General features: G+C 45.1%; 1 protein-coding gene across 2 annotated transcripts in view; it reads left to right on the top strand.

The window, feature by feature from the left end:
* LOC102946597 (myosin-IIIb) overlaps nt 1–26,295 on the top strand; it is a 144,354-nt gene that overhangs the window by 40,397 nt on the left and 77,662 nt on the right. For both annotated transcript variants that reach the window (XM_037902509.2, XM_037902510.2), the window contains exons 14-15: nt 1,934–2,047; nt 20,542–20,653. In XM_037902509.2, coding sequence (XP_037758437.1) covers nt 1,934–2,047; nt 20,542–20,653 — 226 coding nt within the window. The remainder of the gene's footprint in view (nt 1–1,933; nt 2,048–20,541; nt 20,654–26,295) is intronic.

The following is a 26,295-nucleotide window of genomic DNA, read 5'->3' on the forward strand; positions in this document are numbered from 1 at the left end:
GTATGAATCATGAAAACGCTGCTTGCTTCTGATCTAGAATCAGCACATGCAGGTTGTCAGACAATATGAAAGCTGTCTGCTATATCAACAAGTAGGGCAAAGCAAGATCCTCTCACTTGGGCACAGAAGTGCCAACCTCTGGAAGTGGCTCATTCACCATCACATCGCACTGTCTGCGGTTCACGTACGGGGGAACAAACCATGTTAGCTGACAGGCTTAGCAGGCATTTTTCTGGGGACCATGAGTGGGAACTACAAGACCAGGTGACACAGAATATATTCTTTCATTGGGGTCTTCTGTTGAGGGATCTGTCTCCATCAAGCGAAAACAGGGATTGTCAGAGATACTGTTCCAGGGATGCTTAAGGCCCAAATTCAACCAGAGAGGCCTTCCTGCTTAAATGATTGGATCATCTGATATACACATTTCTTCCAATTCCCCAGCTGCTGAAAGTGCTGGTAAAGATCAGGCAAGGCAAGGCAAAAGTCATCCTGGTGATACCAATATGGTCAAGGCAGTTCTGGTTCCCTGTGTTACTCCAGCTGTCCACTCATTCTCACCTCTGCATCCCATTGTCAGCTGACCTACTTACTCGGGACAGAAGCATGCCGTCCCAGCCCAGCATTTCTGTACCTATCAGTAGAGCTGGGACTTGAGTGATAGTGGAGAATGTCAAAAAATATCAGTGTAGATGCTAAGCATACAAAGTGAACAAACCAGACACAAAGAAATATCATTTTCACTGATAATCCTATAGCATCTTGCCTGATACTTGAAGTAACAGCAAGTGAAACATTTCCTTACCGAAGAGTGATACATTTTTATGCTGATTTCCATTTACTTTTGGCATTATTCGATTACATTCCCCAAATCTTTGAAGCTAGCTCCCTGTGAAGTCATATTGGCTGCTGCTGCTCTTTGCATTTTTTTCCCAAAGGAATTACACCCTGAGCACTTTAAGGAGTTTTAGGATTCTCCAGCTGACCTGGTAGATTTTTATTTTTCCTCACAATGTACCAAGCCTATTAGATTTTTTATTTTATTTTATTTTTTTTTTAATTCCCCCAAATTTGCTTTAGGTCTTGATCATACAGATATGCACAAGTAGCCCACTTGATTTCAGTGGGACCACTCGTGTGTAAAGTTAAATATGTGTATAAGTGTTCGCAGAATCAGGGCCTTTGCCTATTTTGTTATGCCATTTAGAGTTCAAAGATCTGTAAGTCAGAGAGGAACATTAGACCATAGAATCATAGAAGATTAGGGTTGGAAGAGACCTCAGGAGGTCATCTAGTCCAACCCCGCGCTCAAAGCAGAACCAACCCCAACAAAATCAACCCAGCCAGGACTTTGTCAAGCCAGGCCCTAAAAACCTCTAAGAATGAAGATTCCACCATTCATATAGTTTCACTTTGGAATACTGCAGCTGTACCTGGGATATGGCATCATCTCTGTGCAACACATAATAGACAAACAGAAAGGACCTGCTGCATAACACAGGCCACAGAATTTCACCCAGTAACTCCTTCACTGAGCCCAGTAACCTGTGACTGAGATTGTGTGAGTCTCTTCCTAAAAGATCCATACAATCTTGATTTAAAGACTTCAATTGATGGAGAATCCGACACATCTCTTTGTTCAAATGTGGGTGGATACCAATCTGGGAAGCTAGTGGGTGGATTTACAGTATGGGCATTTGCAGAAAGGCTAAGTAGCTGTTGGTAGAGGGAGTTGCTGCATGGACAAGAATTCTCTTCATCACTGTCTCGGCTTTTAGGGTGGCTTTTATTGTATTTGTATTGTATTGAAATGTGTTTCTAGTCAGTTGTAGATCCCTGCCCAGTGTCTTGGTGGGAATGGAGATGCTGTATAAATAATTACTATTAATTTCTCATTTTGTGGGATTTTACTATGAAATCTCTTGTGTTGCAGGCGACTGATAAAACCTTTGTGGATAAACTGAACAGCACCTTCAAGGGGAACTCACACTTCCAGCCATGTAGGGGCCGTGTGCTAGGGTTCAGCATCATTCACTATGCAGGGAAGGTAAGTACTTTTTAGGGTACAAAATGGCACTCTGTCTCATGTAGGTGAAAGAGATGGTGTGTGATCCGGTGCCCATGTGGGTAGGGGTGGGAGAGACGTGCTCCTAGGGGGCCACTTCTTAAGTGAGGTTGGGCTCGCTAGAAGGTATCCTATTTAACATAGTTATCAATTACCTGGAAGAAAACATAAAATTATTGCTGATAAAGTCTTCAGATGAACCAAAAATTGGGGGTGTAGTAAATAACGAAGAGGACAGGTCACTGATTCAGGGTGATCTCAGTCTCTTGGTAAACTGGGGGCAGGTAAACAGTATGAGTTTTAATATAGCTAAATATAAATGTATACATCTAGGAACAAAGAATGTAGGCCATACTTAGCCCTTGTCTACACTACAAAGTTTTGTCGGCAAAAGTTATGCCACTTTAAAACCGCTGTTGCGTGTCCACACTAGCTCCTGGTGTCGGGAGAGTGCATCCTTGCTAACAGCTCTTGCATTGACACAAAGAGCAATGCACCTGTAGCTATCCCACTGTGCAACTGCCTGCAGGGTGCTTTGGGAACGGTTTGCAATGCCTCATGGGACAGGTACGGCATCACATAATGCAGGTTCTTCTAGTGGTGTCCCTGTGGGTGCTCCACTCTAGATGTCGGTGCATCCCTGCACCGGAGATTTTTTGCAGCAGTACTCAGTCGGGAGAAGGGCGTGCAAAGGAGCTGTCTCGTGCAGCTGTTGGCGCCTCCTGTAGTGCGTGCACCCCCGACAGTCACCTCAGTTCCTTCTCAACTGACCTTGGTTGCAGATTGAGTTCCGCGGCAGTACTCTCTTTGATACTTTCTGGGGCGGGGGGGGGAGTTACAAGTTACATAGGAACTTCTTATTAATCTATACTTAGTTGCATAGTTTCATTAGTATTAGTCTGTATATAGAAAAGGAGCACTTGTGGCACCTTAGAGACTAACAAATTTATTTGAGCACAAGCTTTCGTGAGCTACAGCTCACTTCATCGGATGCATTCAGTGGAAAATACAGTGGGGAGATTTATATACACAGAGAACATGAAACAAGGGGTGTTACCATACAGACTGTAACAAGAGTGATCAGGAAAGGTGAGCTATTACCAGCGGGGGGGGGAGGGGGGAAGAGGCAGGGGAACCTTTTGTAGTGATAATCAAGGTGGGCCATTTCCAGCACTTTACAAGAACAGTAGGAGGGGAAATAAACAAGGGGAAATAGTTTTACTTTGTGTAATGACATATCCACTCCCAGTCTTTATTCAAGCCTAAGTTAATTGTATCCAGTTTGCAAATTAATTCCAATTCAGCAGTCTCTCATTGGAGTCTGTTTTTGAAGTTTTTTTGTTGAAGAATTGCCACTTTTAGGTCTGTAATTGAGTGACCAAAGAGATTGAAGTGTTCTCCGACTGGTTTTTGAATGTTATAATTCTTGACATCTGATTTGTGTCCATTTATTCTTTTACGTAGAGACTGTCCAGTTTGACCAATGTACATGATGGCATATATCACATTGGTAGATGTGCAGGTGAATGAGCCTCTGATAGTGTGTCTAATGTTATTAGGCCCTATGATGGTGTCCCCTGAATAGATATGTGAACACAGTTGGCAACGGGCTTTGTTGCAAGGATAGGTTCCTGGGTTAGTGTTTCTGTTATGTGGTGTGTGGTTGCTGGTGAGTATTTGCTTCAGGTTGGGGGGCTGTCTGAAAGCAAGGACTGGCCTGTCTCCCAAGATCTGTGAGAGTGATGGGTCATCCTTCAGGATAGGTTGTAGATCCTTGGGGATGCGTTGGAGAGGTTTTAGTTGGGGGCTGAACGTGATGGCTAGTGGCGTTCTGTTATTTTCTTTGTTGGGCCTGTCCTGTAGTAGGTAACTTCTGGGTTCTCTTCTGGCTCTGTCAGTCTGACAGCAGGATTGTCTGGCACAAGTAGATTAGGGGACGAGAACTGAGGAAGCGTTGTTCTAAGTCAGCCATAAAAATGTTGGCATACTATGGGGCCATGAGGGTACCCATAGCAGTGCCACTGATTTGAAGGTATACATTGTCCCCAAATGTAAAATAGTTATGGGTAAGGACAAAGTCACAAAGTTCAGCCACCAGGTTAGCTGTGACATTATCGGGGATACTGTTCCTGACGGCTTGTAGTCCATCTTTGTGTGGAATGTTGGTGTAGAGGGCTTCTACATCCATAGTGGCCAGGATGGTGTTTTCAGGAAGATCACCGATGGATTGTAGTTTCCTCAGGAAGTCAGTGGTGTCACAAACATCAGCTACACTATCAGAGGCTTGTTCACCTGCCATCTATCAGTGTGATATATGCCATCATATACATTGGCCAAACTGGATAGTCTCTACGTAAAAGAATAAATGGACACAAATCAAATGTCAAGAATTATAACATTCAAAAACCAGTCGGAGAACACTTCAATCTCTTTGGTCACTCAATTACAGACCTGAAGAATTGCCACTTTTAACAAAAAAAACTTCAAAAACAGACTCCAACGAGAGACTGCTGAATTGGAATTAATTTGCAAACTGGATACAATTAACTTAGGCTTGAATAAAGACTGGGAGTGGATGTGTCATTACACAAAGTAAAACTATTTCCCCTTGTTTATTTCCCCTCCTACTGTTCTTGTAAAGTGCTGGAAATGGCCCACCTTGATTATCACTACAAAAGGTTCCCCCTCCTCTTCTGCCCGCCCCCACCTCTCTCCTCCTGGTAATAGCTCACCTTTCCTGGTCACTCTTGTTACAGTCTGTATGGTAACACCCATTGTTTCATGTTCTCTGTGTATATAAATCTCCCGAATGTATTTTCCACTGAATACATCCGATGAAGTGAGCTGTAGCCCACGAAAACTTATGCTCAAATGAATTTGTTAGTCTCTAAGGTGCCACAAGTACTCCTTTTCTTTTTACAGATACAGACTACACGGCTGCTACTCTGAAACCAGTCTGTATATAGTTACATAGTTTTGTTAGTTCCTCTTACAGGTTTTTCTTCAACAACAACAACAAATAATTCTTTACTTAGTTGTCCGTTTAGGAATAGCTCTACAGTTTACCACTTCAATTAACTCCCACCCTCATCTACTGAGCGGGGGAGAGGCTTAACTGAAGTCATGCTGGGCTCAACAGGGTTTAAAAAATGTGGCTCCTGCCATGAACTGATGCCAGTCTCTGACAGCCACGCATCCTGCATACAGTGTCTGGGATAAACTCATATCTCCCAGAAATGCATACACTGCAGCAATTTGAAGTCAAGAGCAAGACGTAATAGGGATCTCCATTTGAAAATGCTTCTGATGGAGAAATCCCTCCAACCTCTGCAAGAGACGTTCTCCGGGGAGTCTCATAAACCGAGATTCCTAAGGTACGATAAGATTCCGATTTCCAAAACTATCAGGAGGCGAGCCTCGACCTCTCCAAGGAACTCTCACAAAAAGAGAGCTTCTCCAGCGAGGTCTTTACCCTCAGTGCTCCACTCATCCAGAAAGAGCACTTATAAGGCACTGGGCTCCTCCAGCACCATCTGTCAGCGGACCTCTGCCAAGCCCCAAAATGCAGCACCGGAGTTGAGACGTCAAGTCTCCTCCACGGCACTGACTATCCCAGTGTGGCATGCAACACAGGCAGCGGCAATGCAATCAATGCTGCCAACACTGGCACCAGCTCCAGACTTGATGTCGGCTAACAAACCAAATCCGGCACTGGTCAGGGCTCAAATGGTCGACCGCAACCCCAAGGCGGGACCAGTGCAACTGCTACATCATACTGACATAGCAGTTTCTTCTGCACCACAGTCACCACTGCTCAAAACCGAACACTCCCCGAGCTACATAGCATGGTACTATCTTTCATCTCCTGCACTGATCTCCATGCATAGTGGTGAGGAAGGAGACATGCAGGACAACCGCTTCTCTCAATGTTCATCCTCATCACAGATGAGACCTACATGGAACACTATGAAGCCTAAGACTCATCCCTCCAAGCATTCACAGCCCTGCTATGCGCAGCACTGGCCTTACCCATTACCACCTTGTGATGTTATTGACTTGAACTGGGACCGTATAGAACATTGTTGCAACCAAGGTCCTGTAGTGGCACCAAATCTTGTATAAAGGGGGTCAAATAAGGTGTCTAAGATGAGGTTATGATTTGCTTGTTAGGATTATGCTATCTGTTTGCATGTATCATTTTGTATTTAAAGATATAAGTATTGGCTCTATACTGTCTGTATTCCAAACTTATGCTATGCTTCTGGGTGACACCCCAGACAAGTTGGTGTCAGCTCTGCCTAGCCTGTTTGATGGCCCATTAAGGACCATCAGCTATACAAGTGACCCAATGAGAGAAGGCAGACACGCCTCGTGACTCAGCAAGGTATGCAGGGACCTGCCGATGGACAGAACTCTGAGGGTTTTCCAGGCCATGTGATGGACAGCTTGTCCTTGGGACAAAGAAAGAAAGACCACATGGCAAGAGAGTATAAAAAGCTGCTGCAGCTCCTCCAGCTGGTCTTCAATCCTACTTCATACCTCTGGAGGAACTTTGCTACGCTGAAGCTTTGAACCAAGGACTGAATGACCCATCCCAGCTGTGGATGTACTCCAGAGACTTGATTTGAACCTGCAGTTTATTCCATCACTGCTGCAAGCTCGAACCAAGAACTTTGCCTTACTGTATGTAATTGATTCCATTTAACCAATTCTAGCTCTCATCTCTATCTTTTTCCTTTTATGAATAAACCTTTAGATTTTAGGTTCTAAAGGATTGGCAACAGCGTGATTTGTGGGTAAGGTCTGATTTATATATTGACCTGGGTCTGGGGCTTGGCCCTTTGGGATTGAGGGAACCTTTTTCATTTTACTGGGGTGTTGGTTTTCATAACCATTCATCCCCATAAGGAGTGGCACTGGTGGTGATACTGGGAAACTGGAGTGTCTAAGGGAATTGCTTGTATGACTTGTGGTTAGCCAGTGCTGTAAAACCAAAGTCTTCTCTGTTTGGCTGGTTTGGTTTGCCTTGATGGGCATAGAAACCCCAGCCTTGGGCTGTAACTGCCCTACTTTAAGCAATTTGTCCTGAATTGGCAGTCTCAGTTGGGTCCCGCCAGAACCAGCCTTGTTACACACCTTACCCCACGCAATGGCCACAAGGGGGGGTCTGTCATAAATATAAAGGGAAGGGTAACCACCTTTCTGTATACAGTGCTATAAAATCCCTCCTGGCCAGAGGCAAAACCCTTTCACCTGTAAAGGATTAAGAAGCTACTCTAACTATAGTAAAATACAAGGGCTCGTGGAGGACCTCCCCGAGCATAAACGTCCTCAACTCGATGCCATTATCAATGAGGGTCAGTTAATAGCCCGCACAGCGCCACAAGCCTCAATGGATGTAGTGGACACAGCTGCCCGAACAACCGCAACAGCTGTGGTTATGAGAAGAGCATCATGGTTGCAAGCTTCAGGAATTCCGAAAGAACTACAGCTAAAAGTGGAGGACCTCCCCTTCAATAAGGATAAACTATTCTCGTCTCAAACAGACGATGTCCTTCATACCGTGAAGGACTCCCGAGCGACGCTGTGTACACTAGGCATACACCCACCACCTGACAAATGCCCACACTTTACACCACACCAGAGGTCATGAGACGCCTTGTTTAACCGTCAACAACCACGATACTTTGCTGAGAACAGACGCAAACAACAGGCTCAGAGACTACAAGCTCCGCAGAACCAGGCCTCGTCCAACCGTCCATCTACATCTAAGCCACAATTTTGAAGTATTGGTAGAGGGTCTGCATGACCTCTCCACACCTCTAGCGCAAACAAATACCCCATCCCACAACTTTGGTCACTGCCTATGCTGTCATCTGCTACCACTGAGAACAGTCTAGAGCCATCCTCTTTGGAACCCCCTTTCAGGGAGTTGAAAGCAGCTATCAAATCCCCCCTCATTCTTCTCTTCTGAAGACTAAACATCCCCAGTTCCCTCAGCCTCTCCTCATAAGTCATGTGTTCCAGTCCCCTAATCATTTTTGTTGCCCTCCGCTGGACTCTTTCCAATTTTTCCACATCCTTCTTATAGTGTGGGGCCCAAAACTGGACACAGTACTCCAGATGAGGCCTCACCAATGTCGAATAGAGGGGAACGATCACGTCCCTCGATCTGCTGGCAATGCCCCTACTTATACATCCCAAAATGCCATTGGCCTTCTTGGCAACAAGGGCACACTGTTGACTCCTATCCAGCTTCTCGTCCACTGTAACCCCTAGGTCCTTTTCTGCAGGACTGCTGCCAAGCCATTCGGTCCCTAGTCTGTAGTGGTGCATGGGATTCTTCCGTCCTAAGTGCAGGACTCTGCACTTGTCCTTGTTGAACCTCATCAGATTTCTTTTGGCCCAATCCTCCAATTTGTCTAGGTCCCTCTGTATCCTATCCCTACCCTCCAGCGTATCTACCTCTCCTCCCAGTTTAGTGTCATCTGCAAACTTGCTGAGAGTGCAATCCACACCATCCTCCGGATCATTTATGAAGATATTGAACAAAACCGGCCCCAGGACCGACCCCTGGGGCACTCCACTTGATACCGGCTGCCAACTAGACATGGAGCCACTGATCACTACCCGTTGAGCCCGACAATCTAGCCAGCTTTCTATCCACCTTATAGTCCATTCATCCAGCCCATACTTCTTTAACTTGCTGACAAGAATACTGTGGGAGACCGTGTCAAAAGCTTTGCTAAAGTCAAGGAACAACAGGTCGTCTGCTTTCCCTTCATCCACAGAGCCAGTTATCTCGTCATAGAAGGCAATTAGATTAGTCAGGCATGACTTGCCCTCGGTGAATCCATGCTGACTGTTTCTGATCACTTTCCTCTCCTCTAAGTGCTTCAGAATTGATTCCTTGAGGACCTGCTCCATGATTTTTGCAGGGACTGAGGTGAGGCTGACTGGCCTGTAGTTCCCAGGATCCTCCTCCTTCCCTTTTTTAAAGATGGACACTACATTAGCCTTTTTCCAGTCGTCCGGGACTTTCCCCCGATCGCCATGAGTTTTCAAAGATAATGGCCAATGGCTCTGCAATCATATCCGCCAACTCCTTTAGTACTCTCGGATGCAACGCATCCGGCCCCATGGACTTGTGCTTGTCCAGCTTTTCTAAATAGTCCCAAACCACTTCTTTCTCCACAGAGGGCTGGTCACCTTCTCCCCATGCTGTGCTGCCCAGTGCAGCAGTCTGGGAGCTGACCTTGTTCGTGAAGACAGAGGCAAAAAAAGCATTGAGTACATTAGCTTTTTCCACATCCTCTGTCACTAGGTTGCCTCCCTCAATCAGTAAGGTTGCCTCCCTCAATCAGCCCACACTTTCCTTGACTTTCTTCTTGTTGCTAACATACCTGAAGAAAACCTTCTTGTTACTCTTAACATCTCTTGCTAGCTGCAACTCCAGGTGTGATTTGGCCTTCCTAATTTCACTCCTGCAAGCCCGAGCAATATTTTCATACTCATTCCTTGTCATTTGTCCAATCTTCCACTTCTTGTAAGCTTCTTTTTTGTATTTAAGAGCAGCAAGGATTTCACTGTTAAGCCAAGCTGGTTGCCTGCAATATTTACTATTCTTTTACGCATCGGGATGGTTTGTCCCTGTAACCTCAATAAGGATTCTTTAAAATACAGCCAGCTCTCCTGGACTCCTTTCCCCGTCATGTTATTCTCCCAGGGGATCTTGCCCATCAGTTCCTTGAGGGAGTCAAAGTCTGCTTTTCTGAAGTCCAGGGTCTGTATTCTGCTGCTCTCCTTTCTTCCTTGTGTCAGGATCCTGAACTCAACCATTTCATGGTCACTGCCTCCCAGGTTCCCATCCACTTTTGCTTCCCCTACTAATTCTTCCCGGTTTGTGAGCAGCAGGTCAAGAAGAGCTCTGCCCCTAGTTGGTTCCTCCAGCACTTGCACCAGGAAATTGTCCCCTACACTTTCCAAAAACTTCCTGGATTGCCTGTGCACCGCTGTATTGCTCTCCCAGCGGATATCAGGGTGATTGAAGTCTCCCATGAGAACCAGGGCCTGCGATCTAGTAACTTCTGCGAGTTGCCAGAAGAAAGCCACAATAGACCTGTTTCACCAGCTAGGTCGATAGATAAATTAAAGAAATCCTCCCTGGAACCAGCTCAGCGCTTGGGCTTTATTGGAGCCAACTTAGACTCCATACAAGCCAAGGCAATATTACCAAACCACAGGTTCACGACATTGACCAATCTTATTTCCACAGTGACCATCAGCCCACAAGCTTCAGTGAGGACATGCCTTCAGATTCTGGGACATAGGGCAGCTACGACTTTCATAGTAAAGTATACCAGACTCCATTTGCGCTGTCTGCAACACTGGTTGAGCATAGTCTATGCACCCAGCAAACACTCTCTCAACAGATGTGTGACACTACCACCAAGGGTTATCCTCTCCCTACAATGGTGGACACAACCAGGCAATGTATGCTCAGGGATTCCCTTTCAACAAGACCCCCCCGTCTGTGACTATTACAACAGACACCTCCCTGATAGGTCCGGGCGCACACTTGGGTCACCACAATGTACAAGGCAAGTGGTCTGCGACGGAAACCTCACTACATATCAATGTCCTGGAACTCCACGTGGGTACACAATGCATGCCGCCACTTTCTCCCACTTATATGGCAGACTTCAATCTCTATTGTCACCGACAATGTGGCATGCATGTTTTACATCAATTGCCAAGGGGGAGCCAGGTCTCACTCGCTATGCATAGAAGCCATGAAACTTGTGGAACTTGTGCATCCGCAACAATATAAACATCACAGCGTCATACCTACCGGGATGCCAAAACACTACTGCCGACAACTTCAGCAGGCACTTCTCATAGGAACATGAGTGGGAAATTCATGTCAGTGTTCTCAGCACGATATTCCAAAAATGGGGCTACCCAGTGATCGACCTGTTCGCCTCAGCAACAAACTACAAATGTCCACTCTTTTACTCCAGGGCCGGCCTGGCACCGGGATTGTTAGGGGATGCCTTCCTCATCCTGTGGAATGCGTCGCTCATGTATGTCTTCCTGCTGATACCAATGATCCCATGGGTCTTCCGCAAGATACGAATCAACAGAGCATACATCATTCTCATTGTCCCCACATGGCCCAGACAGACTTGGTTTCCGTACCTGTCATGCCTAGCAGTCTGTGCCCCACAACCGCTGCCCTTATAGATGGACCTCCTGTCCCAGAACAAGGGCCTGATGCTCCATCCAGACTCAGCAAAGCTCTATCTCAAAGGTGGCTCCTGTGTGGTTCCAACATGGAGAATTGAACTGCTCGGAGAAAGTAAAACAGGTATTACTAAATAGCCGTCACCTCACCACTAGGAATACTTACCACCACAAGTGGAGAAGATTCTCCCTTTGGTGCCAGCAAAAACAGCTGGACGCGACCAAGGCGCCTCTATTTATGATCCTAGACTACCTACTAGAACTGAAGGAAACGGGGTTAGCCATAAGTTCTATTAAAGTACACCTGGCTGCCATCACGGCCTCCACGAGCGATAGAAGGGGCTTCAATATTCGCTCACCCGATTACACAATGCTTTCTTGCAGGTATACAGAACATGCACCCAGAAGTATGCCAACCTATGCCACCATGGGATCTCAATCTTGTGCTCAGATGTCTCATAAGACCACCCTTCGAACCTCTAGCAATCTGCTCGCTCTTACATATGTCAATGAATGCCACTAGGAATGCGACCATCACGTCTGCAAGACATGTCAGCGAAATAGGAGTGTTGATGGCTGTACCACCGTACACTGTATTTACCAAAGACAAAATCATGTTACGTCCTCACCCAAAATTCTTGCCCAAAGTGGCTACACATTTTCATATTAACCAAACCATACACTTACCTGCCTTCTATCCCAAGCCACATAAGGATTCTCAAGAAGCAACGTTACACACGCTAGATGTCAGATGGGCTGTAACCTTCAACTTGGACAGAACTAAACCGTTTCACAAGTCACCAAGACTGTTTGTCTCTACAGCAGAACGCTCCAAAGGTTTTACAGTATCGACCCAGAGACTCTCCAAATGAGTCTCTTCCGGTATTCAAACTTGCTACCACCTACAGAACAAAGAATGCCCTGTGGGCATCAGATCCCACTCAACACAAGCCATGGCAACATCAATCGCATTCTTGAACAATGTCCCCTTAATAGATGTTTGTAGAGCTGCAACCTGGACATTGGAGCACACTTTTGCAAAGCATTACGCTATCACCCAAGGCCTTATCTCAGATTCTATTGTTGGCCTCACAGTGCTCCCATCACACACTTATACGTAACTCCAAACCCCTGCCATCCCTAGTGGGATACTGCTCTACAAGGACCTAGAGTGGAGCACCCACAGGGACATCGCTCAAAGAAGAAGTTACTCACCTTGTGCAGTACCGATGGTTCTTAGAGATGTGTGTCCCCGTGGGTGCTCCACTACCCACCCTCCTCCCTTCTACTTCGGAGATCACACAGCCGAGCTCTGCGATGGAGAAGGAACGGAGGGGACGGTCGGGGGTGTGTGCGCTACAGAAGGCACCAATGGCTGCACGAGACAGCTCCTGTGCGCGCCCTTCCCCCGACCGAGTACTGCGGCAAAAAATCTCCGATCTCTGGTGCAGAGACACACCAACACCTAGAGTGGCGCACCCACAGGGACACACATCTCGAAGAACCATCGTTACTGCACAAGGTGAGTAACTTCTTCTTTCTCAATCCTATCATTTCAGGGGCATCCTAGTATATTGTCAGCTGCTTTTTCAACTGAAGTGTGTGGGGGGAGTAAGAGAAGAGTGGTGTACATGTGGTGGGAGAGACAGCAGGCTGACCGACCTATCCTGAGGCAGCCCCCAGCTCTGCTCGGCACAGCAGTCTCTCCAGAAGCAGTCTGCTTTGCCTGCCTGCCTATGGTTCCGTGATTCCGTCTGAGTTCTCCCACAGCCTCCTCAGCTGCCAGGAGCAGAATCCTGAGAAGCTCTGTGAGCTCTCCATGCTGAGGAATGTCAAAGCAGCACAGCAGTGTGTGTCCTGTGTCCTGTCCCCCCGCAACCCCCGACCTCAGCTCCCCGCAGCAGCAGTCTGTCTGCAGCTGTGTTCCTAGTGCAGGGCAGAACAAGAGCATTCCACGTTAATGATTTGCTCTTTGTTCCCCAAAACGAAGCACAGCTGTTACTTCCCCGAGCTTTGAAAAGGGAGGAGCGCATGCCTGCAGGGCAGCAGAGATAAAAACAGTGAGCAGAGCTGTCATGGCAGGCATTGTGGGATACTGGTGGAAGCCAGTTGTGTCAACAAAACAAACAACGGTGTCTGCACTGGCATTTTGTCACTTAAACTTTTGCCACAAAAAGCCTTATGCCTCTTGATGAGGTGGTTTTATTTTGTCAGTAAAACAGCAGAGTTTTTTCACCGAAAGTAGCTTTGTAGTATGTACACCTCCCCTGTTTTGTCAGCAAAAGGCAGCTTTTGCTGACAAAACTTTGTAGTGTAGACAAGGCCTTAGAGTCCCATATCCTGTGTACTGGGAAGCAGTGACTTTTAAAAAGATTTGAGAGAAATGGTGGATAATCAGTTGAACACAAACTCCTAATGTGACGCTGTGGCCAAAAGAGCTAGTGTGATCCTGGGATGCATGAACAAGAGAATCTCAGGTTATTTTACTTCTGTCTTTGGCACTGGTGCGATGGCTGCTGGAATCCTGTGTCCAGTTCTGGTTCCCATAATTCAAGAAGGATGTGGATAAATTGGAGAGGATTCAGAAAAGAGCCGTGAGAATGATTAAAGGATTTAGAAACCCTGCCTTATAGTGATAGATGCAAGGAACTCAATCTATTTAGCTTAACAAAGAGAAGATTAGGGTATGACTTGATTAGAGTCTAAATACCCACTTGGGGAGCAAATATTTAATAATGAGCTCTTCAGTCTAGCAGAGAAAGGTGTAAGATGATCTAGTGGCTGGAAGTTGAAGTTAGACAAATTCAGACTGGAAATGAGGCATGAATTTTTAACAATAAGAGTAATTAATCACTGGAACAATTTACCAAGGGTTGTGGTGGATTTTCCATCACTGACAATTTTTAAATCAAGATTGGATGATTTTCTAAAAGATCTGCTCTAGGAATTATTTTGGGGAAGTTCCATGTCCTCTGCTACACAGATCAGACTAGATGATCACAATGGTCCCTTCTGGCTTTAGAATCTATGAATCTGTGGGAGGTGTGACGGGGTTGGGCCAGATGGCTACAGGAGAGTGATAGAAGGCAGATATGTTAGCCCCAGGTTAAGTAGATCCCTTTTCCCTGGGTAAGGTAACAGGGAAGGTTCCAGACCAATCAGGAACTTTCTGGAAACAATTAAGGCAGACAGGCTGATTAGAACACCTACAGCCAATCAAGAAGCTGCTAGAATCAATTAAGGCAGGCTAATCAGGGCACCTGGGTTTAAAAAGGAGCTCGCTTCAGTTTGTAGTGTGTGTGTAAGGAGCTGGGAGCAAGAGGCACTAGGAGCTGAGAGTGAGAATGCGTACTGTTGGAGGACTGAGGAGTACAAGCATTATCAGACACCAGGAGGAAGGTCCTATGGTGAGGATAAAGAAGGTGTTGGGAGGAGGCCATGGGGAAGTAGCCCAGTGAGTTGTAGCTGTCGCACAGCTGTTCCAGGAGGCACTCTAGACAGCTGCATTCCACAGGGCCTTGGCCTGGAACCCAGAGTAGAGGGCAGGCCCGGGTTCCCCCCAAGCCTCCCAACTCCTGATCAGACACAGGAGGAGTTGACCTGGACTGTGGGTTCACGAAAATGGCGAAATTGAGGGCTGCCGCAAATCTCCAAGGTGAGCAAATCCGCCAATAAGCGCAAGACCCACCGAGGTAGAGGAGGAACTTTGTCCCAGAGGGCACATAGTCCCTGGGGAAGGTGGGGCTTCCCCTGGAAACTGTGGATTTTCTCAGTATTTGCAATGTACCCATCACCATGGTATAACAGAACCCCATTTATCCGAGCCTTCATTAACCAGCTCTTCGTATTAACCAAACAACCAGCGCACACACAGGATCATAGAATCATAGAATCATAGAATATCAGGGTTGGAAGGGACCTCAGGAGGTCATCTAGTCCAACCCCCTGCTCAAAGCAGGACCAATCCCCAATCAAATCATCCCAGCCAAGGCTTTGTCAAGCCTGACCTTAAAAACTTCCAAGGAAGGAGATTCTACCACCTCCCTAGGTAACGCATTCCAGTGTTTCACCACCCTCTTAGTGAAAAAGTTTTTCCTAATATCCAACCTAAACCTCCCCCACTGCAACTTGAGACCATTACTCCTTGTCCTGTCCTCTTCTACCACTGAGAATAGTCTAGAACCATCCTCTCTGGAACCACCTCTCAGGTAGTTGAAAGCAGCTATCAAATCCCCCCTCATTCTTCTCTTCTGCAGACTAAACAATCCCAGTTCCCTCAGCCTCTCCTCATAAGTCATGTGTTCCAGACCCCTAATCATTTTTGTTGCCCTTCGCTGGACTCTCTCCAATTTATCCACATCCTTCTTGTAGTGTGGGGCCCAAAACTGGACACAGTACTCCAGATGAGGCCTCACCAATGTCGAATAGAGGGGAACGATCACGTCCCTCGATCTGCTGGCTATGCCCCTACTTATACATCCCAAAATGCCATTGGCCTTCTTGGCAACAAGGGCACACTGCTGACTCATATCCAGCTTCTCGTCCACTGTAACCCCTAGGTCCTTTTCCGCAGAACTGCTGCCTAGCCATTCGGTCCCTTGTCTGTAGCTGTGCATTGGGTTCTTCCGTCCTAAGTGCAGGACCCTGCACTTATCCTTGTTGAACCGCATCAGGTTTCTTTTGGCCCAATCCTCCAATTTGTCTAGGTCCCTCTGTATCCTATCCCTGCCCTCCAGCGTATCTACCACTCCTCCCAGTTTAGTATCATCTGCAAATTTGCTGAGAGTGCAATCCACACCATCCTCCAGATCATTTATGAAGATATTGAACAAAACCGGCCCCAGGACCGACCCCTGGGGCACTCCACTTGACACCGGCTGCCAACTAGACATGGAGCCATTGATCACTACCCGTTGAGCCCGACAATCTAGCCAACTTTCTACCCACCTTATAGTGCATTCATCCAGCCCATACTTCTTTAACTTGCTGACAAGAATACTGTGGGAGACCGTGTCAAAAGCTTTGCTAAAGTCAAGAAACAATACATCCACTGCTTTCCCTTCATCCACAGAATCAGTAATCTCATCATAGAAGGCTATTAGATTAGTCAGGCATGACCTACCCTTGGTGAATCCATGCTGACTGTTCCTGATCACTTTCCTCTTGTGTAAGTGCTTCAGGATTGATTCCTTGAGGACCTGCTCCATGATTTTTCCGGGGACTGAGGTGAGGCTGACTGGCCTGTAGTTCCCAGGATCCTCCTCCTTCCCTTTTTTAAAGATTGGCCCTACATTAGCCTTTTTCCAGTCATCTGGGACTTCCCCCGTTCGCCACCAGTTTTCAAAGATAATGGCCAATGGCTCTGCAATCACATCCGCCAATTCCTTTAGCACTCTCGGATGTAACTCGTCCGGCTCTGTAGACTTGTGCGCGTCCAGCTTTTCTAAATAGTCCCTAACCACCTCTTTCTCCACAGAGGGCTGGCCATCTACTCCCCATGTTGCGATGCCCAGTGCAGCAGTCTGGGAGCTGTCCTTGTTAGTGAAGACAGAGGCAAAAAAAGCATTGAGCACATTAGCTTTTTCTACATCCTCTGTCACTAGGTTGCCTCCCTCATTCAGTAAGGGGCCCACACTTTCCTTGGCTTTCTTCTTGTTGCAAACATACCTGAAGAAACCCTTCTTGTTACTCTTGACATCTCTTGCTAGCTGCAGCTCCAGGTGCGATTTGGCCCTCCTGATTTCATTCCTACATGCCCGAGCAATATTTTTATACTCTTCCCTGGTCATATGTCCAACCTTCCACTTCTTGTAAGCTTCTTTTTTATGTTTAAGATCCGCTAGGATTTCACCGTTAAGCCAAGCTGGTCGCCTGCCATATTTACTATTCTTTCGACTCATCGGGATGGTTTGTCCCTGTAACCTCAACAGGGATTCCTTGAAATACAGCCAGCTCTCCTGGACTCCTTTCCCCTTCATGTTAGTCCCCCAGGGGATCCTACCCATCCGCTCCCTGAGGGAGTCGAAGTCTGCTTTCCTGAAGTCCAGGGTCCGTATTCTGCTGCTTACCTTTTTTCCCTGCGTCAGGATCCTGAACTCAACCAACTCATGATCACTGCCTCCCAGATTCCCGTCCACTTTTGCTTCCCCCACTAATTCTTCCCTGTTTGTGAGCAGCAGATCAAGAAAAGCTCCCCCCCTAGTTGGCTCATCTAGCACTTGCACCAGGAAATTGTCCCCTACACTTTCCAAAAACTTCCTGGATTGTCTATGCACCGCTGTATTGCTCTCCCAGCAAATATCAGGAAAATTAAAGTCACCCATGAGAACCAGGACGTGCAATCTAGTAACTTCTGCGAGTTGCCAGAAGAAAGCCTCATCCACCTCATCCCCCTGGTCCGGTGGTCTATAGCAGACTCCCACCACTACATCACTCTTGTTGCTCACACTTCTAAACTTAATCCATAGACACTCAGGTTTTTCTGCAGTTTCATACCGGAGCTCTGAGCAGTCATACTGCTCCCTTACATACAGTGCTACTCCACCACCTTTTCTGCCCTGCCTGTCCTTCCTGAACAGTTTATAACCATCCATGACAGTACTCCAGTCATGTGAGTTATCCCACCAAGTCTTTGTTATTCCAATGACATCATAATTCCTTGACATCACCAGGACCTCCAGTTCTCCCTGCTTGTTTCCAAGGCTTTGTGCATTTGTATACAAGCACTTGAGATAACCTGCTGATCGCCCCTCCTTCTCAGTATGAGGCAGGAGCCTGCCCCTCACAGACGTTCCTGCCTGTGTTTCCTCCCGGTATCCCGCTTTCCCACTTACCTCAGGGCTTTGGTCTCCTTCCCCCGGTGAACCTAGTTTAAAGCCCTCCTCACTAGGTTAGCCAGCCTGCTCGCAAAGATGCTCTTCCCTCTCTTCGTAAGGTGGAGCCCATCTCTGCCCAGCACTCCTCCTTCATGGAACACCATCCCATGGTCAAAGGATAGCATACATGAACTATTACTTCTAGTAAAGAGCAGAAATGATAAACTCAAGCAACTGCAAAATAATAGTGTTGCTGTTGTTGCAACTTAAAATGATTATTCTGCATTTTTAAAAACTGGTACTCTTTACTGGAGGTAGCTGTTGAGGTACACTGAAAATAAAAAAGGAGTGTGTGTTTTAATGCTTCTCTGGGAGGGGTCAGATAGTTTAAAAGCAACTCCACATCTTAAATAATGGATAGAAAGCTCTTTGCCCATTCTCCGGATTATCTGAATTTTTGATTATTCGATCTGGACCCGGTCCCAATTAGATTGGATAATTGGGGTTCTGCTGTATCTGAGCTCCTGTCTCAAGCTATTGCTTTGCTGATTTCCTTCTAAGATATACTCTGCATTCTTTGTAGGGCATTGATGGAGAAACCTAGTGGCCTTTTGTCCAGGAGCCCGGAATACCAGAATCACTGCTGTATTTCCAAACATTAACAAACCCAATGGGAGCAGCTAGGTGCTTTAGCATTTTGAAAATTGGGCCATTTATTTCAACGCTTAAATATAGACTGAGGAGCCTAATTTAGGACAGATGAACATATACTTCCCCTGGATCGATAATCTTGGCCATAATTTATTAAACAGCTCATTTACATGGAAGTGAATTTTGTAACAAGGGAAGACACAGTTCAGGTTACTAATGTTCTGTGATTTAATACTTTGATTCAGTATTTGTTCAGGGGGTTACCCTCTAAGACATTCATTATTAAAATACTTAACATCTAGTTAAAGGAAAAGAGAGAATGGGAGGCTGAAGGTAGGAAATGAGGGGAGTGGGAGAATGGAGGAAAGAGAGCACAGTGGAAAGGATAACAACATAATGGAACGAGGGGGAGAGAAAGGAAGTTGCAGATAGAAAGAAAATGGAATAAAATGAGAAAGGAAGGCAAAGCAAGAAAAAATTAATATCTTCGGGTTATTAAGCCAGCTGTGCACCATCATTGTAGTGTCTGGGTATTATTATTTGTATTTCATTCATGGTGTTTAGTCAAAATGCATCCATGGGAAGAGGATACAAAATTCATACAAATGTAAATGCAGAATGGTTGTTGTGTTGGACTCTTGCGAGATGAATTTATTTTAATCGAGGTGATTTAAATCACCAAGTGGAAAGCCTCTATTTTAGTGTTTTCAAAATTTTTGTGCTAGTGACCCCATTTGCTAGTGACCCCATTAAAATAAAATCGTGACCTCCCCACTAGAAAGAATTGCAACCCCCCTACCTTCAGCATCACCGTCTGGGAGCTCATGACTGGGGCTCTGGGCCCAGTCATGAGCTGGGACTCTGGGCCCCCTGTGGGACTTTCTTCCCTGGCGACCCCATCAAAATGGAGTCACGACCCACTTTGGGGTCACAGCCCACTGTTCTATTTGATTCATCAATTTCAATCAGCTTTTTTATTTGTACATCAGTTACTTTCTAAAGAAAAGTTAATTCTCATTTGCTGATATAACCATTAAAATATGTTGATTTACAACTAAATAGAGCCTTTACTCTAGACTTGGTACATCTTTTTGCTACTTAGGAGAATACACTATTTATTTAAGCAATTATAATGCTTAATATTTTCAGATTCTTATTAATTGTACATTTTAGTATGTTAGAAAATAGTGAGTGAGATGTTGCTTATTTACTAGATAATTTACTTTTTGCTCATGATTTATGTCAAGCTGCATCTGTGGGAGCTGGAATTTAAATACCAAACATCTTATGAAATTTATTTGTCTTATACAAAGCCACCTTAAATATTTTGGATACGTAAACTTCTCTTATCAAAACATCTTTTATATTTACAACTAAATTATAATAAGTTTAGGCCTTAACATATTTTGTATTAAATTCAGATTTCATTCTAAACAGGTAATTTTTAAAGAGAAAAACTTACTATAATTTAAATAACAATTTAAAAAAATCCAACGTAAATATTAAAAAATTCATGTTTAAAAAAAAATCATTGATTTTTATCTGTCTTGGACTTTTGCGTGCTGCCAGCGTGGCTCTTGGTGCCATACACTTTAGTAGGGTGACCAGACAGCAAGTGTGAAAAATTTGGACAGGGGGTGGGGGTAATAGGAGCATACATAAGAAAAAGACCCAAAATTTGAGACATCTGGTCACCCTACACTTTGGGTTCCACTGTGCTTGGGTTGGGTTGGCAAATTGCTTCCCTTGCTCTGCTTCTCTCCCCAGGTTCAGTATGCTTCCAGTGGCTTCCTAGAGAAGAACAGAGACACTTTGCCAGCAAATATCCGGGGTCTCTTCATCAACAGTGTCACCCCACTACTGAGTGTGCTGTTCACAGGTCAGTCCCCCTGTTGCCGTGGGTGCCCGGTGGGTAGTATCACCAATGATCCCTGAGTTCATGGACTGTGCTTAGGGGAGAGAATCAATCAGATTAGAATCCAGTAAACAAACACTGCTGTAAGAGCTGTGCACTGGCCAGGAGGCCGTGCCTGGGACACAGACATCTGCTTAATATTGGACTGTGTCCCCTTCACTTGCATCCCCTTCACTGTTCCTCCAGCCCAAGGTGTCTGTCTTAGACTGATTTCAGAGTAGCAGCCGTGTTAGTCTGTATCCGCAAAAAGAAAAGGAGTATTTGTGGCACCTGAGAGACTGAGCTTATGCTCAAATAAATTTGTTAGTCTCTAAGGTGCCACAAGTCCTCCTTTTCTTTTTGTCTTAGACTGAGTAACTGAATGTTTGCGCACCACACTGATCACAGCTATCCAGATGCAAAGTATTATCCCAGCCCTCCCATGGCAAAAACATAAGTGCAGCAGCCAAGCTTGTGGTGCCCTTAGTGCAACGTCTCACTCCTGCTCTGCCAGGGCCTACAGTTCCAGAAGGGTTTTGTGGAGGCTACAGCATCAGTGCTCCTAGGTAAGCAGGCTTCCCTCTCATGGTCTGGGAGCCATGACTAAGTCTGTCAGCAAACTATAGAGCCTGCTGAGCAGTTAGGCCCCAGTTTATTGGAGGGGGAGGATAAAAGCAAATCCACCCCCGACACATTACTCCTGAGGGAATTCTGCAATAAAAAATTAAAAATTCTGTGCACAATATTTTAAAATGCTGCAAAATTCTGCATATTTTATTTGTCAAAATAACACAATATAATCACACCAGTTTCAATTATTTTTGGTCATTTATTTCAAAATACCTGTCAGCAAGTATCTCTGTAACAATACAGATAACAACAAAGATTCAGGAAATGTTTTTTGTCAAATAAATTCCTTACTAGGCATATTAATACAGAACTCTGAGTAATAATTCATTTAAATGACCGTACAGAACCGTATTTCCCACACCCCTCAGAAGCAGTGCAAAGGCTTGGGGGTGTCAGAGGCAATGGAGGAGTTGAGGGACAGGGAAGTAAATTGCTGGGAAGGAGCCTGGGTGTGAACTTGGAGGGTTGTTGGGTATGGGTGGGGAAAGTATGGAACAAGTTTTTTGGGGGGTCAGGGAGGGATTGTTAGGGAGCTTCCCCGATGCAGACCCTGGCTGACCTCTAGCCTTTCTCGTCAGGCATATCTTCCCCTGTTCCCATGTGTTCCTGCACCCCCATGTGTCCTTGCACCCCCTGTCCACATGTGTCCCTCCACCCCCATTCATACACCCACTCCCCCTATCCCCATGTGGCCCTGCACCCCTCCCCCTGTCCCTATGTATTCCTGTACCCCTCCCCCTGTCTGGATGTGTGTCTGGGCCTCCACCCAGCCACCCCTCTGTTCCCATGTGGCTCTGTACCCCCTCCCCCATCACCATGTGTCTCTGTACGCCCACCCAGCCACTCCCCTGTCCCTATCCCCCTTCCCCCTGTCCCCATGTGTCTCTGTACACCCACTCAGCCACCCTCTGTAGCTCTGCACCCCCTCCCCCATCACCATGTGGCCCTGCACCTCCACTCCCATTCAGCCCCTTTCCCAGTCTGTCCTCCCCCACTAGACCTTATGAGCCCCTGTCTGACCCCCACCACATCCCACGCTGTCTGTCTCCCCTTAGCCCCGTCTCCTGACCTGGCCTGACAGGCACGGCAACCCTAAGTGTCCTGTCGTGGGCAAAAGGCAGAACTGCAGCAACGTTTCAGCAGAAGCTTTTTTCTGCGCAAAAAAATAAAAATATGTGTGGCTCATTAATTACGCATGCACGCAGTAGCGCAGCATTCCCCCAGGAGTAACACATACTCATGGTAGTGGAAGCATCCCTCAAAGGCCATCCTGTAGATGGTGGAAGTGTCTCCCAGGGTCTGGCTACTTGGAGGTCTTGTTTAGGTCTGAAATAAAGGAGGCAGTCTTTTCATTTCTCCTGCACAGGTAATGCCCACCTCAGCCCCAAGACCTGGCATGACCTGTTCTTTGTAAAAGCTGCTTGTAGTCAGATGCTCCTCTCTCCAAGTGGCAACACATGATTAATGGGCACCTTTCAGCTAAAGGCTAATGTTTATCTTTTCAGTATCAAGGGCTGTGTGGTGTCTGTAAAGGAAATGTGGCCTTGGCCACTTTGTCATTTTCATTATGGCTGGAAAGCTGGACAAGTTATATCAATTCCAAGAATCAGCCATTTCTTCACTTTCTTGCCCTAGATCAAATAGCCCACCTCCCTGGGGCCAGTGCAGGATTGTCCCCTATTGTACATTCACTAGTGTTAATTTTCAAAGAGAAGCAATGGGGCTTCCATTTCCCTGGAGACACTGTTTCTTCCATGAAGGCCATATCCCCTTTTGCATCTTACTCTAGGGGAGCTTTTCCTGATTTCCAACCTGTATCTAATTTTAATTAATATTAGGGCTGTCAATTACAGTAAATTCCCGCAATTAACTCAAAAAATTTAATTGCGATAAAAAAAGATTAATTGCAGTTTTAATCACACTGTTAAACAGTAGACTACCAAATGAAATTTATTAAATATTTTGGGTGTTTGTCTACATTTTCAAATATATTGATTTAAATTATAACACAGAATATAAAGTGTACAGTGCTCACTTTATATTATTTTATTACAAATATTTGCATTGTAAAAATGATAAAAGAAATAGTATTTTTCAATTCATCTCATACAAGTACTGTAATACAATCTCTTTATTGTGAAAATGCAACTTACAAATGCAGATTTTTTTTGTTACATAATTGCACTCAAAAACAAAACAATGTAAAATTATAGTGCCTACAAGTCTACTCAGTCCTACTTCTTGTTCAGCCAATCGCTAAGACAAACAAGTTTGTTTATATTTACAGGAGATATTGCTGCCCTGTTCTTATTTACAATGTCACCTGAAAGTGAGAACAGACGTTCGCATGGCACTTTTGTAGCCGGCATTACAAGGTATTTACTTGCCAGATTTGGCCACCATTCCAGAGGACATGCTTCCATGCTGATGACGCTTTTTTAAAAAAATAATGTGTTAATTAAATTTTGACTGAACTCCTTGGGGGAGAATAGTATGTCTCCTGCTCTGTTTTACCCACATTCTGCCATATATTTCATGTTATAGGAGTCTCAGATGATGACCCAGCACATGTTCATTTTCAGAACACTTTCACTGTAGATTTGACAAAATGCAAAGAAGGTACCAATGTGAGATTTCAAAAGATAGCTACAGCACTCGACCCAAGGATTAAGAATCTGAAATGCCTTCCAAACTCTGAGAGGGATGAGGTGTAGAGCATGCTTTCAAAAGTCTTAAAAGAGCAACACTCTGATGAGAGAAACTACAGAACCCAAACCACCAAAAAAGAAAATCAACCTTCTGCTGGTGTGATCTGACTCAGATGATGAAAGTGAACATGCGTCGGTCTGCACTGTTTTGGATCATTATCGAGCAGAACCCGTCATCAGCATGGACTCATGTCCTCTGGAATTGTGAAGCATGAAGGGACATATGAATCGTTAGTGCATCTGGCATGTAAAGATTTTGCGACGCCGGCTACAACAGTGCCATGCGAATGCCTGTTCTCACTTTCAGGTGACATTGTAAATAAGAAGAGGGAAGCAATATCTTCTGCAAATGTACACAAACTTGTTTGTCTGAGTGACTGGCTGAACAAGAAGTAGGACTGAGTGGACTTGTAGGCTCTAAAGTTTTACATTGTTTTGTTTTTGAGTGCAGTTTTTTTTGTACATAATTCTACATTTGTAAGTTCAACTTTCATGATAAAGAGATTGTATTGCAGTACTTGTATGAGGTGAATTGGAAAAATACTATTTCATTTTTTTACAGCACAAATATTTGTAATAAAAATAAATATAAAGTGAGTACTGTGTTCTGTGTTGTAATTGAAATCAATATATTTGAAAATGTAGAAAACATCCAAAATATTTACATAAATGGTATTATACTATTGTTTAACAGTGCAATTAATCGTGATTCATTTTTTTATCACTTCACAGCCCTAATTAACATTATTTGTAGCACCCTCATCCTTGCTAGTTGACTCTGAGGAGTTGCCCTTTATAATTTTTCTCCCCGTTCTTGGTGTTTATGCCTTCATGTATTTGTGAAGAGTTTTCCCTTCGCTCCCTTACTGTCTCTAAGTGAAAGAATGGAATAGTCTGGCTCTTTCCACCCTGATTAGTTCCATGGCTCTTCTTTGAACTCTCTTCAGTTTGTCTATTATGTGGCTCACAAAGATGACTCCATATCCCAGGCACAGCTGCAGTATTCCAAAGTCAGACTATTCTGCCTTGCTTTGTGATATGGCAGTCCATGCAGTTGTATGTGCAGCCCAAAACTGTACTGGCATCATGGTTCAGGGTTATCTTTAAACAAAGCCTTGGTTTTACTCTGTTACTTGGCAAACACCCAAAAGCATTCATTCAAATTAAGTTTAATTAGGCACAGTAAAAAACAGGAAATTAAAACAGGCATTTCTGTTGAAACTGTTGTTGAGTGATTATGCAAAACAAACTTAGTCAGACCTTATCAATGTCTTTCTCCTTTTGTAGTCAAAATATTAGAATCTCTTATTTTCAGAGCAAATTTTCTATGATGAACAGGAGAAGGTTAATTTTACTCTCAGTCCTGATGTGAAAGATATGCACTCATCCTGTTCTTAACAAATAGACAGCCACAAAGGTGGAGGAGAGACGGGATAGAAAAGATGGGTGAAATATGGCTTTTGATTATGTTTTTGGAACACTGTACTGCTGGTTAGTTATCAGTGGATGCTTTGGCTGGCATGTCGACCATGACACCTGTTGCTTGGGCCCTGGTTAGTTATGTTTTGGTCAGTGCTGTCATCTGGTTGGATCCTTTCTCCTTAAACAACACAGGTTTGGATGATCGCAGGATAGTTGATTTCAGGATTCAATGAAAAGCCAAGAGAGTGAGATAGGATGAGAGGAAAGAAACAGTGAACATAAGAATGGCCCTTCTGGGTCAGACCAAAGGTCCATCTAGCCCCGTATCCTGTCTTCCGACAGTGGCCAGTGCCAGGTGCCCCAGAGGGAGTGAACAGAACAGGGAATCATCAAGTGATCCATCCCCTTGTCGCTCATTCCTAGCTTCTGGCAAACAGAGGCTACGGACATCATTCCTGCCTATCCTGGCTAATAGTCATTGATGGACCTATTCTCCATGAATTTATCTTGTTCTTTTCTGAACGCTGTTATGGCCTTGGCCATCACAACATCCTCTGGCAAGCAGTTCCACAGGTTGACTGTGTGTTGTGTGAAGAAATACTTCCTTTTATTTGTTTTAAACCTGCTGCCTATTAATTTCATTTGGTGACTCCTAGTTCTTGTGTTATGAGAAGTAGTAAACAACACTTCCTTATCTACTTTCTCTACACCAGTCATGATTTTATAGACTTCAATCATATCTCTCCTTAGCCATCTCTTTTCCAAGCTGAAAAGTCCCAGTCTTCTTAATCGCTCCTGATACGGAAGCCGTTCCATACCCCTAATCATTTTTGTTGCCCTTTTCTGAAACTTTTCCAATTCCAATGT

Source organism: Chelonia mydas, chromosome 5 (genome assembly GCF_015237465.2).
Source record: "Chelonia mydas isolate rCheMyd1 chromosome 5, rCheMyd1.pri.v2, whole genome shotgun sequence".
In the NCBI taxonomy this organism is placed as follows: domain Eukaryota; kingdom Metazoa; phylum Chordata; order Testudines; family Cheloniidae; genus Chelonia; species Chelonia mydas.